This window comes from Dermacentor silvarum, chromosome 11, assembly GCF_013339745.2.
Source record: "Dermacentor silvarum isolate Dsil-2018 chromosome 11, BIME_Dsil_1.4, whole genome shotgun sequence".
NCBI lineage: Eukaryota > Metazoa > Arthropoda > Arachnida > Ixodida > Ixodidae > Dermacentor > Dermacentor silvarum.
The window spans coordinates 96,437,461-96,455,936 of NC_051164.1; the positions used below are offsets into that span (position 1 = coordinate 96,437,461).

The window sequence follows — 18,476 nt, forward strand, 5'->3', positions numbered from 1 at the left end:
TATCCTTCACCACCGAAAAGTCTCCCACGAGCCTGGAGAGAGAGTTTGGGTCTGGACTCCTGTTCGCCGTCGTGGCCTTTCAGAAAAACTATTGAGGCGGTACTTCAGTCCGTATAAAGTCATCCGACGTCTCTCTAACGTTAACTATGAAGTCGTCTCCGATAGACACATTCCTCAAGGCGTCGACGGCATACACCGGAGATTGTGAACGTCGTCCGGATGAAGCCTTATTTGTCCGAATGAAAAACTGCAGCATACGCGAGAACAGAACCTGGCGTCGTCACGATAAAGCATCGGGACGATGCTCTTTTTGGAAGGGAGGCTGTCACGACTAAAGAAGACAACGAAGTGCTGAACACGAGCGCAAGCATGTCTCTCTCCGAAGAAGATAAAGTCGGCGCGGCCAATTCTTTTTGGGCCTTGAATATAGAGCTTGGGTTTGTTGTACCGTCGTCCTGTGTGCTGTTCGTCGCGTCCTGCGACAATATATATACATGACGAGACACTTTATTGGCGCGGCTGTGCACAACCTTCGGGATCGGCCCTCGCAAGAGCACGGACAACGTGCACGGACGGACAAGCCTCGACCCTAAGGTGCTTCGCCCCTGAACCTTTATTCAGCCTTTTACATGTCAGGTTCCGAATTTGGTCATGGTTACACGCATGCACTCCTACACATGCGCTTCATAGCAAAAAAAAAAAAAGAAAGCTCGTCTGACTCTTCCAGGATTCTGACCAATTCTGACGGCATTATTTAATATATATATATATATATATATATATATATATATATATATATATATATATACACCCCAATATTCTCAGAGTGAACATGCAATATGCTCTCTCATACGCGCTGTGTTTCGTGCACCGGCAACCGAACATAGTATTTCAGCGCTGCGGTCTCAAATAACAAAGGACTATTGCTCTTTCTAACGCTTCTTTAGTGTTTCGAGCATTCTTGACAAGACATATTGCTAGCGTACCGCCAACAAACACTACAATCTCCAGAATAAAGGGCACAAACGCCATGCGATACATAAACGGAGGAGCAAGTAAAAAATGGTAATTTCTCGCGATCTTGCTTCAACCTGCTCTTTTTCTCACCCTTACTGATGATGTCAAACTGTTCTCGCAGCCTGAGACTGAAGTTTTCACCTGAAATCTGAAATAAGGACCGCAAACTTGAATTTTATCAGTTCATGCACAGCGCAACAGTGGATGACATCCCGCGGCGATGATTGTCGAGAGTGTTCTCGCCGAGCTGACAGTGACAGCAGCGCCACATCGTGAGTGGAAAGGGACAGAAACCACTTTCTCATGCATAGCTCGGGGGCAGCTTGCACACTCAATCACATCTCAAAACGGTGCGTAACACAGCCGGAATCCTTTTCCGGAACTTGGAGTGGCTCGAGAGATGTTAAGCTCGAAGTTCGGATGTTAAGACAATGTGCACTTACGTACGCAAGAATCTTTATCGTAACAAAATTTTGATTTCACTTATTATAACGTCCTATCGTTCTTACCTTGCAAGATAAACGAGATTTGTACTTGAATATGCTGATGTAGTTTGGGACGTGCATTGTAAAACAACTGCGTTTCACTTATAGTACCTACAACTGAATACATCTGTTAGTGAAATCCGAAGTAATTGAGACCTTCGAACACTCAAATAATGCCGTAAATTGTATCGATTAAAAATGATCTACAACATTGTGAACAATCAGACAAAACTGACATTCGTTACATACATACAGTTAGACAAATCAACACGCACGAGAGATATGCGCGAAAAGGCTATTCTAATTATTGCCACAGTCACGAACTTCGGCGTGCCACCTTTCGTTTTCTACGAACTGTCGCGGAGTGGAATTTAATGCCTCAGGAAGCAACAATTTTATCTAGCGTTGAATAATTTCTAGCGGCACACCGTGACCATGTGTGATCTATCAGAATAAGACAAATACATCGATTTTGCTTGAATCATATCCGTGGCGCACACTATGAGGCCTTGCTACTGTTGTTTTTCGTGTTCGTTTTTTTCAGCACACTTGCTGTTCTCCAATTCATGCAGCTGTTACCATTTCATCGGTGTTATATACAGTTATCGGTGAATCTTTGCTCTTCCTTACGAGCACGTGTTTTAAGATTGTTATTTGAAAGTGATCTTCGACTATGTGCTCGAAATCCCTTTACTCTTTTCTTTATACTTCTTGCTTTGTCTTCTGCTGTCTTCTAGTTTTGCTCTGTTGTTCTGAAATGTACGGACCTGTACCTAATGTAACGCTGCTACTTCATTGTTAACCGCTCGTGCCCTGCCTGCCTAAAGGCAGCTGGTAGTATTGTACAAATAATTAAAAATAAATAAAAATGAAGTAATTTTCCTGTAAAAAACATTCAGCAGAAGCACACAGGGTTGAGAGCACATGAACCCGTTTAATGCGAAGAGATCTCTTGATTGATTCTTCATAGAGGTGCCTTTGTTCATGAACTATATTTATTATTGTTTTCAAAGGGCAGTGGCAACACTACTTTCATTTAGGTGACTTCAACCATGAAAATTATCCGAGAGACGACGTTACGTAAAATAATGGTAACATATGTGAGCACCCTTATCAGTATAGCGGCAACCAGCAACCGGATCATTCCTATCTTATAGAGGCGTGTGGCGACGGCTTATCGGTGTACTCGTACATCACCAAAGAATAGTACTCTCAACTTCCATCCATCTGCAAACTACGGCCAAGCGCATCAATTGTGCAGAAGAAACTAAACTGACGCTTCACACAGTGAGTGCTTTTTTGTTACTCTATAAGCGGCATGATTTTGGTGCCAAGATTTGTATTTTCGTTACTTGCGTCGGAATATTGGCTGGCAACAGTATTTGGGCAATAATTGTATATTTCGAGGGGCACAGCTTCCTAGCAGCCATAGAAAGATTGCCGTGTGTGAAACAGAACGAAAATCCGTATTTTATCACTTCAGGACAAGCAAATTCAAAGAAGCCTACCTTTTCCGTAAGGTGTAACAGAACAGAAAAGAACGGCCTTACTGTCGGAGAGCGAACGCCACCGATTAGCTTCACGATTTGGTTGGGCACAAAAATTTTGACACATGGAATTTAAGCATGAAAGCAGCAGATCAAGAAAATATGACTTTGCCAATGCATTCGGTGTATTGAAGTGAAAGCTTGAACATTAGATGAACTATCCGTGTTCTCTTATGCCACAGGCTCATCATTGACCCTTACAACACATCGTTTCCTTTCCCGTTAGGTTTTCTAGATATTTGTCCATTGTTTGTCACTTTAAATTTATCACCCTTTCTATAAGCCTTTCCTTCGTTCTTTTGCCATCTGGCCACTTGTTTTCGCCTCATTTTAAACTTGTTCAGGGATACAAAAACAGCAGGTTGCATTTGAGAAAACACTTGCTCAGACTATTCTATATTAACAGGAGGAATGGTAGTGGACCAAGTTATGTAGTGCGCCGAACCACGAACGAATAAGCTTTTCGGGGAGCACAGTGGGCTTCAAAAAATTCAAGTAAACTGTAATTTGGCAGCGAATTATATATATAACGTACAATCAATTTTTCTATAATTTTCTATGTAGGGTGCAGCATGGCTGCTATTAACTAAGTGCACAAAGAGATCCTAACGTTGCTGAAGACAAAGTTAGCCTGAAACACCGCCGATTATTTCATGGTAATTATCACTATATCATTCTTACTGCTATTTGATAAAATAATGGAGGTGTCCTGTAGTGTCATGTCTCCCCATGCTGGCCTCGCATTTCGTTTGCTCCCATGTGATAACTTATATTTGCAATACTTCCCTTCTTTTCTGATTACATGACCAATTATCAGCGTTTATCGTTAGGGAAGAACGTTTTTGTAAGAACGATTCCTCCTGAACTTGCATTTTTTTTTGTCCTCCGCTTTCAACATCCCATGAGCACCGTTGCTCCAAAGTCGATGTTTCTTCGGCGTCCCATGAGAATGTTGAGACTACTCCCGAGTTTTTACAGCGGGAAACCGAAAGCTTTTGATTTCTGCAGAGAATTTGTTTAAACCCCAGCGTTTCGTGCACTTGGCCATTGATCCATGCCCTGCTTCGACCGTCGGACAATCTACACCGGGCCATGATAAATTCTATGACACTTCTTACCTCATTGCTCTTTGCTAGTTTCTTTTTGAGCTTTTCCGTCCGTAATCCTGCGTTTGTATTACGAAAATGTAATACTTATAAAAATTTTGCGAGCCACTTCCGCACCACTTTACTACATGCTGCTACGGCTAGGATCGGCCCATAACATATATAATATTTTGAGTAAAAAAGCTCCGCTTGCATGTTTTACTCTGTGGGGTATACGATTATTGACGTGACGTCAACACGCATTGCATGATATTTTTTTTCTCATTACTTCTAGAAGAAGCTATGCAACTCCAAAATCTCGCAACACTGGGATTGCTGTTGGGAGGGGCGTTCTATGTTCTTTCAGATCCAGCGAAAGTCCCTCAACAAAAAGGCAAGTTGAAAAACGTTTCCGCCCTATTCCCGCGACTACACTAGCGGCAATCCCTGCCATCCGCTCAAGCTTATTTGTCCTACACTTTACGTCATGTAATGCGTAGAAAGCAACGGATACCAAGGGAGCGGAAACGCATTCGTAGAGAGAGAAGATTCAATGAGGCAGATAATATGCAGAGTTATAAAATTTGATGGAGCAAAACAGGACTGGATAAAGCGTAACAAGGAGATCTGTAGATGACTGAACAAAGCTTTCATCGTGCTGATGGCTTAGAAAGGATGATGCTGATGTTTGGCATCAACTGTGCATCAGGTACGTCTTCACTTATTGAGTCAACGAAGAATATCTGATCTTGTCGTATGCAGTACCATCAGCAAGAGTTGCAATACCATAGTACGCATAATAATGCAAGTTGTTGTAATGCAAGCAACGTAGCTGTGATTTGCAAATGACATGACATATCTCCTCCTCAGGATAGATAGCACGGTACATTTGTTTTGAACAATTGGAAACTTATGAAATATATACATATTGAAATGAAAACCAATATTCGCCAAAACAAACAAGGGCAAGAACATTCGATCCCCTCAGGGATACGTGCCCACCACATATATGCCTGCCCTTACTAAACAAATAATTATGAATTTTTTATGCTCAAGGGAAGGTCTCGTAATGCGTTGAATGTGAAATATTGGACTTCGCCAATGGACAGTTATGTGTGAAAGGATATTATGTAGAGCAGAGGTCCAGCGTTGTGTTGAATATTAGAGCAGAGCATTCCGCAATGAGAATGTTTCTTGACTGTAGTCAGCCTCCTTGCACCAAACTTTCAAAGGATACAGTAAAAAATACGTAACCTCTGTCTAGTCATGCTGCGGTGTTTGTCAATTGCGAAACGTAAGACTTCTAGAGTTTCTCCTGCCAATCACTGCTTGCCAACCAGTGCTCTCTCGCGTACTAAATCCATAAATGGCCGGAAAAAGTTAATCAGCAGAGCCTTAGATTGAAGCTCCCACCAGTTGAAATATAATAAAATACAAATTTACTTTCGTATTCACTTCTTACAAAAGTTCAGCGACAGTGAAAGCACGCGGACACAGAAGAAAGGCCTTTGAATCGCCTCGATTGGGCATGTTGCTAACTGTGAACATGTCTGAGACGGAACAAGCACAGATATTGAAATGTACTTGAACTTTCGAATATCACAAAGAGAATAGGTGCCTTTTAAGTGTACAATAAGTGCAGAAAATTTCTTACAACAGAGCAATACAAGGAAAATGTTTTGTTTTGACCTTTGCATCCAGTAAAAAAAATTCATTACTAAATTATTTATTCTTATTGCTACGGTCGACCTAGGCTACTTACGCACCGATCTCACGTATCCACGTACCGCCAGCACATTCTTTTGCATAGACGTAAACACGTTGCTACGTTGGCGGTTACCGGAGAGGCAATGGACTTCATGAGCGACGTCGTGTCGAATATCACACGACTTTGCCTCTTCCGGTGAAAAGCCAGCACTCACGCCATCGCTATATTCTGGCCATAAAAAAACACTCGATTTGTTCACCCCACCACACCTAAATACATTACAGGCCTGCACATTTATGAAGTGTCGTACCAGAGTCCTCCCTGTCCTTTCGTCGTTCTTCTCTAAATTTTCCTATTCCTTTAAAGCCCTGCAAGCTCGTGAAATGTGAAGTGAACATTCACTAAAACTGAACCTCTTCAAACAAAACCACGAATTGCATGGACCACGCGATCTCTGCACCGCCCATCCCCGACTTTGCTTTTCCAGCAAAATACGGAATGCTTTAGGATGCCACAATCACGTGATTAACTCAAGGCTGGAAAGAGTACAGGATCAGTATTATCATTTCGCAGGAAGAGGATCCCAGCGCTTCGTCTGGCCGCGACTCAATGGCGCGCGTCCCTTAGGGGTCACATGACCACGCTGCATCACATGTTAAATTGAAGCGTGCTGGGAGTTTGCCTTTCCGCACTGAGTTTGGGCCATACACCAGCACTTGCTCAGACCTTTGGTCAATAACCACTGAGTTTGGGCCATACACCAGCACTTGCTCTGACCTTTGGTCAAAAACGTCACCGGCACAGTCCAAGCTTCACTCCGAAGTTTTTGACAAATTGAATTTCATTCATAATTGGTAGTAGCAATTTGAAGCCTGCCATACGAGTTAAATATTTTCAAATGAAATTACAAGTAAAATATATAACCTTTCAGAGTTTACAAAGATGCTTCACTTTCTTTTATGACCGAAGCAAGAACGAATCTCAACACACTCTCTTTTCTGGTTCACGTATTTTTCACGTTTTCTCCCTTTAGAAACCTACAAAGTTTGTGAAACACCTGCGTGTGTCCAGCGAGGTAATGTATCTTCCGCTATTATCACATGCATGTCTTCTCAGCTAGAATTATCAGGCTTACCTGGACTAAACCACTTAATATGATAAGTGATTTTGACGCCTTCGCCATCTGGGTGTCATTTACCTGAATATCCCCTGCTTTCACGCGATTTACTATAATGCTTGCGACATCTGAACACTAATATCTTGCTAGAAAGCCTGCAAGTGCGAGATCTGTCCTAAAGTTCGTGCAGTACGTTTTAAAAGCTCCTTTCACAAACTTTCCGATACATCAATGGGGTAACACTCAAAATGCTCATTAGACACAAATACAAGTTCGTCTTCCATTGCTGGAAGCACCCTTCGAATTCATCTTGTGTTTAGCACTTCAGCATAAATTCAGCACTTCAGCCGAAATATTGCCCCCGATGAACCAGTTTGCAAATGGGGAACAAAAAAAATGGCAGGCGGTTAAATCCGGTGAGCAGGAAGTGTGGCCTAGTACAATGTTGCCATTGCTCGCCAAAAACACGCTATCAATGCAAAGTGCGCAGGGGCAATGTTGTGGTGCAGAATCCAGCACACCTCCTTTGTCAAATTTGGTCGCACATGGCGCAGGCGATATCTCAGACGCTTCAGCACCTCCAAGTGAAAATTGGATGAACAGTTTCACCTTAATGCACAAGTTCGTGGTGCTCAATTTTATGGAAGCCACGATAAGAGTGATTGATTTTTGCTTTGCTCATGCAATTATTAGGCTTTGACTCATCTTTTATGTAACGCTCATTGCTCGTAACTTAAGGCTCAATGTAGTTTTCGTAATTAGAAGTTTTTTTTCTTTGGTGACAACTCTTTGCAATAATTCAAGGCTTTCGTAGGACGTTTTCTAAACAATTCAATATTCTTTCGTCGCAACTTTTGCTCAGGAGTCAGCAGTTATGGCTCTATCATAACGAAAGCATGTTTCATACCCAAATTTGCGCTCACAAATCGGGTGAACAGACGGCTTTTCCAAACCAAGTGCTTCTGCTTCTAATAGTCGTTCCGTGGTCACAAACAGATGAGAATGCGTACTATTGATATCTTCAGCTTCGCCCAAGGTGAAGAGGCGTCCTGATTTGTCATCGTCCTTGAGTTCATCGCGGGTTTTTCGAAAACGTTGGACTCACTCGAACACAGTGCTTTCCCTATAGGCCAGCCTGTACATAGGCTTCTTGCATGGTTTGATGGATTCTTGCAGCAGTCCTTACCCTATTTCGCAAGAACTTTGATATTGGTCTTGTGCTCCATCTCTTTCTCGATTTGCATTTCGACAAATACAAAAAAGTGGTTGCACAAAAACTGCAAACGTAATATTATGCCTTTTCATACAGCAGTACCACCCATAGAAACGATCAATCAGGTCCTTTCAAGTGTAGAGGGCCAGCGTGGTTAAGCTACACCCTCTCCCACTTTTTTTTCTGACTCACTCCACGAACTTTTAGGACAGACCTCATCTTAACGTTCACATATTACAGAACTACAGGCCGTCGTTAGTACTAAGGCCGCATCGTTTACATGTATTGCTTGTATTTTAGTTTTCTCAGACTACCAACAGCTAGATGGTAAAACAATTATTGGCAAACCTTTATTTACCGCACTAACCCCAGTTGCCAGCATTTTTTTAAAGATTGCGTTAACCCTGTAATGTCCAATGTATCATACATGCTACGCTGAGTGTGATGCCGCAACATACAGAGTGAACCACGAAAAACGTAATGCAGTGCCCATAGTCGCACTTTTTGTATGCTGGAGTGAAGTATCACCTGTGGATAGTTATACAAAGAAATTTCAATCTAAATATACAGTACAGACGTGACCAGCCTTGTCTATAGCGCGCTGTCGGGGCCCTGCGGAGCAAGGTAGCGCCGTCTAACGTTAGCCGCTGGGTTCGAGTAATGTGTCCACTGCGCACGCGCGGAAAAAAGAGCCGCATGCCTTCTTATCGCTTCCTTGGCCAGTTCCTAGCTTCGTTCGCTTGTTCGCTTCCCGAACAAGTGTGCTCGCTTCCCGCCGCCATGGCGACGCCACGCTGCATGCCTATGTGGCTTTATTATGACGTTGCCGCAGCGGCCACCTCAGCGCCGTGCTGCCGTTTTTACTACAGTCCCTATATAAGAAATGTACCGCCATCTACTCTTTCCTCCATCGTCTCTTCTCCTAAGGCGCCTGTTCTTTTTTTTACTTTTTTGCATGCGAAAGCAATTCGATGGTGGCGCACCTAGAAAGTCCACGTTCGAAGCTTTAGGCCGGGCCCGCTCCGGGCTCGGGTTTTTTGACGCGGGTCCGGGCCGGGCTCGAACTTTCTGGGGGTGTGCATGTAACGTGCAGTGAGTTATCTTCGCGCGTTTCGACTCTAAAAAACATGTCTTTTTTGGTCTAGGGCCGGGTTCGGGCCAGTTTCGAGCCGGTTTCGAGCCGGGCTCGGGCCGGGCTCGGGCCTAAAATAAAGGGGTGGTGGGCCGGGCGGGGCGGGTAACGTAGATTATTTCCGGACCCGGGCCGGGCCCTGGTCTCGCCATAAAACTTTTGGTCGGGCTCGGTCGGGCAGCCCAACGTAAAAACGGCCCCGGGCTGAAAAAATTGGCCCGTACAGTGCTCTAACTTGTACGAAGTCACCGTAGTTAGAAGGGAACCACGAGGATTTGCATCGATACTTGTTAGTGTTCAGTTTCATTTGCCAAGTGTCGCACCAATGAAAAATGTTACTGAGATCAGATTGCAATATGTCGCTCTCAGATAAGTTCGTAATTTTTCAGTAAAGTACCCAGTCGTCAGCAAATAATCTTGTATTAGAGAGAACTGAAGTGGGATGATCGTTGATGCAAATGAGGAAAAGAAGGGGCCGAGCGTGGAACCCTGAGGAACACCTGACGCCACTGGACAATAATAGGAATTATGTTCATTAGGTATAACATATTGTGTGGACTTCTGTAAAAAACACTATCCATTTAATACCATTGGCATCAATACGAAGGCTGTGAAGTTTTTGGATGAGTAGTTTAAGGGACAGTGTCAAAGGCTTTGGGAAACTCTAAAAAATGCAATTTACATCTCATGAGTACTCTAAAGCTGCAAACAAATCATTAATAAATCCTATCAGTTGTGTTTCACAAGAATGGTGTTTTCAGAAACGAAGCTGAAAAGAAGAAAAAAAGCTGGTTAGTCTCTAGAAAGGTAACTGGATGGCAATAAATTACGTGCTCAATAAGTTTACAAGGTATCGATGTTATGATGCGAGTCTGTAGTTTAGGGGCGAAAAGACGTCACCCGACTTGTGCACTGGAATTACCTTGCCCGCCTTTCAATGGCCCGGTAGCATGTTCATCTGTAATGACTGAGTGAAAATAGAGGACAGTATAGCAGAAGATTATGTTTGAGTGCTTTTAAGAAATTTGTAGTTATTACCATCAACACCAGCGGATGAGGACACTATTGCTTGACGGATAAGATTCCGTAACCCGACCCAGTCAGCAGTAATACGTTCTATTTGATCAAAAACCGGAGGAATAAAAAAAGTAGTAGAAAAATTGGGCGGTGGACAACAAGCACAAAAAAATGGTATTTTTGTGATTGAGGCGAATACAAGTACACATCAGCTGAAGGAGTGATTGCACGGCGATTTCTTAACAATCTATATCGCGAGATACTGCTATCAAAACGCCGCCACCAGAATGATCACAACGGTTGTGCCTAAAAACTTTATAATCATTTGCGCAAGTAAAAAGCTCGCAGCTGGTAATCTTGGCAGATATCCACGTTTCGGAAAAACGACATCAGCGTAGGAAGTGTCAATCAGCGTGCAAAGGGCGTCGCGTTTTTCATGATACTTCTTACATTTGTCAAAAGAAAAGTCACGGCGACGTTTCGCCTCGGCGGCCGCAGGTTCCTAGGCAGAGCTAGACGCTTGGCCTGAAGTAAAAGAGGCACCAGGTCCATCATTTCCAGTCAGAGTATTCTGTGTTTAAATATCGCAAATCCTGTCCGGGAATGAACAACACACATAACATTGCTTGTTTAGGTAGAGCTTATTGTATTTTACAGCAAATTTCTGTCCGCTTTTCTTATTGAAATCAGTTACTTTACTGCGCGAAAGCCTAGTAGCTTTACAGAAGTCCTCAAGCACAGTAATTCGGGTCCCCTTGAATTTAGATTTCTTAGAAAATACTGAAGCTTTAAGCTTGAAAGAAGAAAATTGCACGATTAGCGGGCGGTTTTGTTTGGAAGATAAGCGCACAAACGATGTGCGCGTGCGATAACTTCTAGGGGAAGTTGCAGTGCAAAATTTTCCTCAAGAACTTTACGCAGTATTTTCTCCGTTGGCGCCTACGTTTCATTTGGACTGTCAGAAATACCGTTGAAAACCAATTTACTTCTACGTGACTGATCGCCATAGTTGTCTAAACGTGACTGGAAGGTGGCATTATCTTCTTTGATGGCGTTTGAAACGACACGGTGTATGTCGGCATGGTCACGAAATTCCTCTATTTTGCTTACTTTATCCTCTACGGGTGACAGTCTAGCACTGAGATCGGAAAAACCGTCTTCTAGAATCTTCTGGTTAGCTTTGACAAACAATGACAAACATTTTGGCTAGTGCGGGTAGAATTACATAAACTACCTAAGGAACACCTTCTGTTGATTGACAGATGCGTACCAAACCTCTGCAACATATATTAGCGTTATTTTATCATATAATCACAAATGATGAGAATTTTATGCATGGTCGTTGCTTTTATTCTTTCATAACCACTGGCACAGCCCGGCTTATCAATGAGTCTCTCAATGTGTCCGTTGACCCATGCACCGATTTCTACTCATACGCCTGCGGCGGGTGGATGTCAAAACACACGATACCGGAGAGCAAGCCAGCCACGGGAAGTTCCACCCTCCTTGACGATGAACTCAAAGAGACACTTCGAGGTATGATATGACACTTCTAGGTATGAGGTACAAAGGGGGCGGAGGATCCCTCAAGCCGTCATTTGAACGGCTTTTCCCTCCGCCTCCTGTTACACTGTACTGTGACGAAGCAAATAAAGCAAAGCAATAAAGCAATATCTAGTTATTATACCATATTTACAACAAAGCTTATTTACGTGTACACAATGTTCCCACACAGCGACCAATCCACATGTTCCAGAGAACAAGACACGTTGAAAACATTGCTTTCAAAAAAATAATAGCACTACACGTGTCCACATCCCTCCTCCTATTCCACTTAAAATGCATGGTTTCTATGTACCCACGCGGGACGTCATTGAGCAAGTGCGATTATAGCAGGTGTTCAACTTACGCATGACCACAAAGGCTAGCATATATCAGTGGTAGCAGCGAAGCAAAACAACTCGCGAGTTCTTCTTTGTACCATTGTTCTGTCTGCATCTAGATGGCGTTTCGGAATACGCTGGTTGCGTAGCAAAGTAGGTCATTAGACAAAAAGTAAGAACACGTAGAAGAAAGTCGCCTTTCGAAGTGAAACATCACTATAACTTTCACTATCACTATACATAACTATCAGTAAGTTTCTCTAAACTTTCACTCTCACTAAGCATTACTACAACTTTTGCACAACATTCCCTTTCCTTCCATATGGAGGAACGCATGACATAAACAACAAAAGATCTCGAAAGCATTGAAGCTCTCCTTGGTGTGACGCAAAAATCTGCGGTAAAACGATTGTAGTTACGTTTTGCGGAACATGTTATGCTACGTGGCAAATTCAAGTGCGTAGCTCAAGTAAGTACGGGTAGTTGCCGAATACTTCTGTCTCCTGTGGGCGACGCTAGATTGTACTTACCCTCACAAATAGGCCGACGGTACCATGCATCGTGGCTGTGGTGTTCTGCGGTACAAGAACATAATCATAGTTGACGTTATAGATGACGCTGCAGGGTTGAGCGGAGAAATAGACACATGCGCGCAAAAACTGACATCGTGAGAGAACGGCTCCTTAAATGAAAATCAGCACTAGTGACGGGTATTAAACGCTGCGCTTAGTTCTTCTGTCATACTATTTGCCTCAGTGCCACAGGCGTCGTGTTTGAAAACACGGGCACAGCGGTCAGCGAGAATCATCTGCGACTGCCGTGCCGACAGCAAAACTAGCTTCAAAACATCGCTATTTTTTGCGATGGACAATTGATTTTCGACACGCACTGACATGTGCGCCAGACGAGGAAGTTTGAGCGCCCGTATGAGCAACGGAATGTAGCGATCGGTCGATAGATTAGGACACGCAGGTACACGCATGGTATAGTGAAGAATAATATGCTCATTCTAGTGTAAATGGACAAAAACGTCTCGAACGATTCACGCCAATCAAATAACAGGCTAACAGGTTGATCGCGCTGTGCGCCGCCCGCGTCCACATAATTTCTTTAACTTGAGGCTCACTCCTCGGTAGGCTAAAGGGTGCGTCATATTTTGAACTATCTGCGTGAAAACCATTTCGAATTCTTTGAGTTACTTTTCTTATGTGGGACGTGTAATGCGAATAAATCACTACTTGCAAACGCTAATCTTTCACTTCTAGTTAGCGTGATGTATTTCATGCAGTTGAATGAATGAGTGAAACTGTTGCTTTAGCGAACTATTCTTCTAAATGTGCCGAAAAACTCATTGTTTTCGATCCTGTGCATGTATTTCTTGGTAGCAAAATCACACACCATACACCCTCTTCCAAACGAATCTCGGCAGCTACATTGCTTACCTGCCATTTCTATAGAGTTCTCCCGCATAAGGAGTCACAGGGAGCCTGAGCTTCCATATTTTATGAAAATAATAAATGGTGAATTTATAGGTGAATCTTTACAAATCGCGTTAAATGGTCCACATTTCAAGGAAACTGAGATCATTTCCAAGTATTGATTGACATCGAAAGTACTGCGTGCAGCCGCTGCATCCTATGTTTACTTCCAAAACCCTAATGCACGTACCCTTATATATTTTAACATTTGTGAGTTTTCAAAGTTTCTCAATTAACAAAGGCCATTTAAAAGCTTCAGCATTGCACTGAACGCGACCAGGGTCATTCATGCTTTGACCGCCGGGGATTAGTGACACTGGCTGCTTCTCAAAAAGAGTTACAGGAACAGTAATTTCTGTTCTTTGTTCTATAGATATTTTAGGAAATATGACCCTTGTTTGTGAGAACCAGAACGTAACGGATAAGGCTGCCGTTGTCTACAATGCTTGCGTGGGTGAGTAAACGTTTTATGCATTAGACACACGTACATTTCTCATTTTCCCTGAATCATTTCGTTCGTAACTTTGCTCGAACTGCTGACGCATTCATAACGTGTGCAGTCAACTCAGAGTGATAGAGTGGGTAGCGAATATATTACATCGCTTTTTTCGTATATGCATGACTCCACACGCTACGATAGTTACCGTCAAAAGTTTGTTATACCGCTATCGAAGAAATTTCATTAGGAATGGAGACCGAATTGTTTTTGTTAACGTGAAAGAATAGCCATGTAGTGTTGCTCTAAAGTAAAATATATGAACTACCTAAGCTTCACTACGAAGCTTCATGATACTTAAGCTGCACTCCGAAATGTCACCGACTTCCCAAGTATCCTCTCAGACCTACATCACCTTATCGGCCCGTGTACCAGTCCTGCCCCTGTACAGTAGACCGATCGGTCTGCATCTGCCCAACTGAACGCAGATGCCGCCTGTCATCTAGTGGAAGTCCAAAACCTGCTCCCGCTTCTTCTCTACCCAAGCGACAACCTTCTCCTTCGGAAAGAATCACTCCGGCGACCACGCGTGCCCTTGACCACGTGTGCAACCTTCCCGGCGGCTTAACTCGCTGAGAGGGGATTCCGCTAAGGAGAATCGGCTTAAGCGCCCCCTTGATTTAGGCGATCCGGGATACTTGAAGGACATTTTCACAGCCTGTCCTACTGGTCTATCCCTTCTGTACGGCCCCAGCTACAGAGACAACGCTTGGGGACCTGTCCGGATCGCCTAAGAACCGGTCGGGGCCTTCACCAGGTGCCCACGCTCCCCCTGCGCGGCCAGCCATGGTTGCAGAGCAGACCTTAGGCGCTGGACGCGGGGTCCGCTGAAATCTCTGCTCCTAGAATTAATCCAAGAAAGAGGCCTATATGTTCTTATTTCGTTTATGTTGTAGGGTATACTGGCACCAAACAAAAAAAAAAAAGCCGGAGAAAGTAGGACCAGACGAGCGCTAAGTCGCCAGGTTTGAGCAACTCACCAAGTTTTCTGTTTTGCTGGATGCACGAAAAGACAGTGAGACTACACAAGACAGTGCTGACCTGAGTTGAATATTATATTAAAAAAGTCGATGTTCACCCGAAAGGCGAAGCATCACTTCCGATGGCAAATTTGCTAGTAGAGAGATATACGCAGTAAGGATAGTAGCTTTATCAGCTGCATAAACTTGGACCCATTCGCTTACTAACTGAATTAACAAATATGGTGTCAGCGCGCACACGCAAACATGAATAGATCACACTCGATGACCGCAGACAACTACTATAAAACGCTGGCGTGAGCAAGCGCGGCCGCAGCAGCGACAGAAGGTTCGTGCGGTCTATCGCTTCAACGGAATTTGAGCGGCGAAAGCACAACGCATACGAAGGTATGAGCCGTGTGGACATCGCTTTCAAGATGCAGTGCGTGCGACAGGCCTCAGCCACGCAAAGTACAAGTACGCAGTTGCTGGCACAGTAGAACCCGCGCCCCCTCCCTCCCGCGTTGCCTTCCAACTTTCCTCCTTTCGCGTGCGAGACTGAGTCGCCAGTTCCCCTTGCGCCCGGTCGCAAGATTCGCATTTGGCGCCGCAGCTAAACGTCGCCTCCCCTCCCTCCCTCCCTCCCTCCCTCCCATCCCACCACGGCCTTTCGCACGACGGAAGGCTTTGTGTTTGCTCTATGTGAAAGCGCGCGTCCTTCGCGCGCTTTCACTCGCACATACAGCATACGGCGCGCGGCGACGGTTTTATCGCCCTTCAACGTTATACGGAACCTCACGGCGACGGCGACGATGACGCCAGAAATGAGCTTGGAGTGTCCATTTAATTGCTATCGCAATAAAATATGACTTTATATTAAATGTAATGGCAATAATCGCGTATGACAAGACCACCTTACCCCCAATGTTTTCACATCTACGCTACGACTCAGTGCACGAGGCAATGCGAATCTTACCACTCGGAATAGTGTTCAAAATAATACGGGGATTTATTGTCATATTGCTCGGAACTGCAACTTAGTTTAAGCAATCTTAAGGTGTTTAAGCAACTTTAAGCAATTTAGTATCCACCCTCCTTCAAGTTTCTATTTTCCGTATTCTAGCTGTTCCAGATCTCAAAGATAGACGTGACGTCGTCCTTGCTATAATGAATGCTTCTGGTCTCGCTGAGTGGCCGAGAACGCGCCAGGACAAATGTAAGAGAAGCAAAGCTCTCAACTCAACGGACGTCCTCATCCAGACAAGAATTTCTACGGTCCTTTCACCTAGTGTCTCACGGGATTTCCAGAATCTTAGTGCTTACACCATTCAGGTAAGGTAGAAGCAGCAAGAAAGGAAATAACGTTTACCTAACACATACAAAAAACTACGGAAGAAAGCAAGAACGGTCGACGTGATAAATTGAATACGCGTGACAAGAAGGGAGAAAAGTAATAAGTGTGGCGACCTGCCTAATGTTATGCATAAAGGGCACTGAACATTGGAGAAGAACACGAACAGTGACAAAAGCACTTTTTTTTCTTCTGCACCGGCGGTACTGTCACTATTCTTCACGTTTTGCTCTGTGATTCATTACGCTTGAACAAACAGGACAGAGAAGCCTCAACTGTCACCATCCCGCCGACTAGCATGTGCTTTCAAAGTACGTGGCGTTCCGATACTGGCGCCCAAGGTCGCGGGTTCTACTGGTCGCCAACCTAAATGATTCAAATACTGAGGTTTTTACATGCCAAAACAATAATCTGACAAGGTGCACCTTAGTGTGTAACTCCGGATTAATTTTGACCTCCAGGACTTCGTTAACGTGCAGAAAGTCACGTGCACCTAAACCTAAGTACAGGAGCGTTTTTGCATTTGGCGTCCACGGAAATGTGGCCGCCCCGGCTGTGAATCAAACCTGTGACCCCGAGGTTCGCAGTGGAGTAACCCCTGAGCTACCGCGGTAGGTTACTATTGGTCGCAACAGCCACACTGAGATGGGGTCTGAAAGCCGGAACGCGTGTCTAATTAGATCCAGTAAGAGGTAAAACCACTGTAAGTAAGAAAGCTGAAAGCCAGATTATTATCGATCATTAACAAATATGAATTCATGCAGGTCCCACACAACGTGAAAGTCGCTATATAGGTAAAGCGTCCTTCCACGCACGCTCCCGTTAGCCTTCTCCTTCAACGTTCTAGAAGTTCGGATAAGCGTTTCGATTGCCTCGAAGTGCTAGCTGCCACGAGGAAGAAGTCGCAATGTTCCGCTTTCAGGAGCGTTTGCGCATCCGTAGGAGTCAATGAGCGCTTGAAACGTCTCATTATGCTGGCTGCTACAAGCGAGAAAGTGTCGTAAAGGTGAGAAGCTTGCGTTAGAAGCATCGCACCTGCCGCCTAAGGCTTACAGCAGTGCACTTTTGTGCCTCGGTACATCGGTTCTAATCCCACCATCGGACACGTACTTTTTGAAAGCGAGGCTTTTTTTCCCTCCTCAGACTTTTGTAATGCTGCTGCTGGCTGATTATGGTGGCTGCTGCGGATGCTGCTGGCGGCGAGCATGACTAATGCGCTGGGTGATATTGATAGTAATGTCATCACGCCATTGCCATCATACGACTCATTTTTGCGGGCTTCTTGCTTCAGTCTTGAAAAATTGGCGAGCACCGGACATAGTGCAAACTTCGGATATAGTGCATATTGAGGTAGCCCGTGGTCGCAAGTGATGGCCTTAAGCGTGGACGTGAGCTCCGACACAAACACGCCATCGTTATTATGCTGTCGTCGAAATTCTATCGTAATTTATCCAGATAGGGTCATCAATTATTTGTTGCAATTCATCCTCAGCGTTTCTAAACAGGACATTATCATCTATAAACAGTAGGTTGATGACATATTACCTGTTGACTCCCAGGCCTAATCTTTCCGAGTGCTTCATTTTTTCTAAGCATGAAGTCAATAGCTTTGGAGAGATTGTGTCTCCTTTGTTGACCGGGCCTGACTTTTTTTGTAGAATTTAGGTAGGTGTCGAGTGGTTATAGATATTTACTAAGTTATTCATGAATGCTCCTCTGTACTGTAAATGCGCAACTTCTCTATGGCTGCTGGTGTCTCTGCTGAATCAAATGCATTTTCGTACTCCATGAAAGCCATATAAAGAGGTCGAATGTACTCCGAAGATTTTTCAACAACGTGATTGGTGGCATGAAGGCGATCTCTTGTAGAATACCTTTTCAGTGGATCACACCCATGTCATCTATCAGATAATTGGGAAATCTGTGGAGCACAACTTCCCTCCTTATATGGCTTTCCCAGATTACTAAAAGGCATTTCATTGAGTAGA

At 44.1% G+C, this 18,476-nt stretch overlaps 1 protein-coding gene across 1 annotated transcript in view; it reads left to right on the plus strand.

Annotated features, from left to right (window-relative positions):
* Positions 1-18,476, plus strand: part of LOC119432499 (neprilysin-1-like) — a 94,042-nt gene that overhangs the window by 50,922 nt on the left and 24,644 nt on the right. The window contains exon 6 of the mRNA XM_049658846.1: positions 16,261-16,469. Coding sequence (XP_049514803.1) covers positions 16,261-16,469 — 209 coding nt within the window. The remainder of the gene's footprint in view (positions 1-16,260; positions 16,470-18,476) is intronic.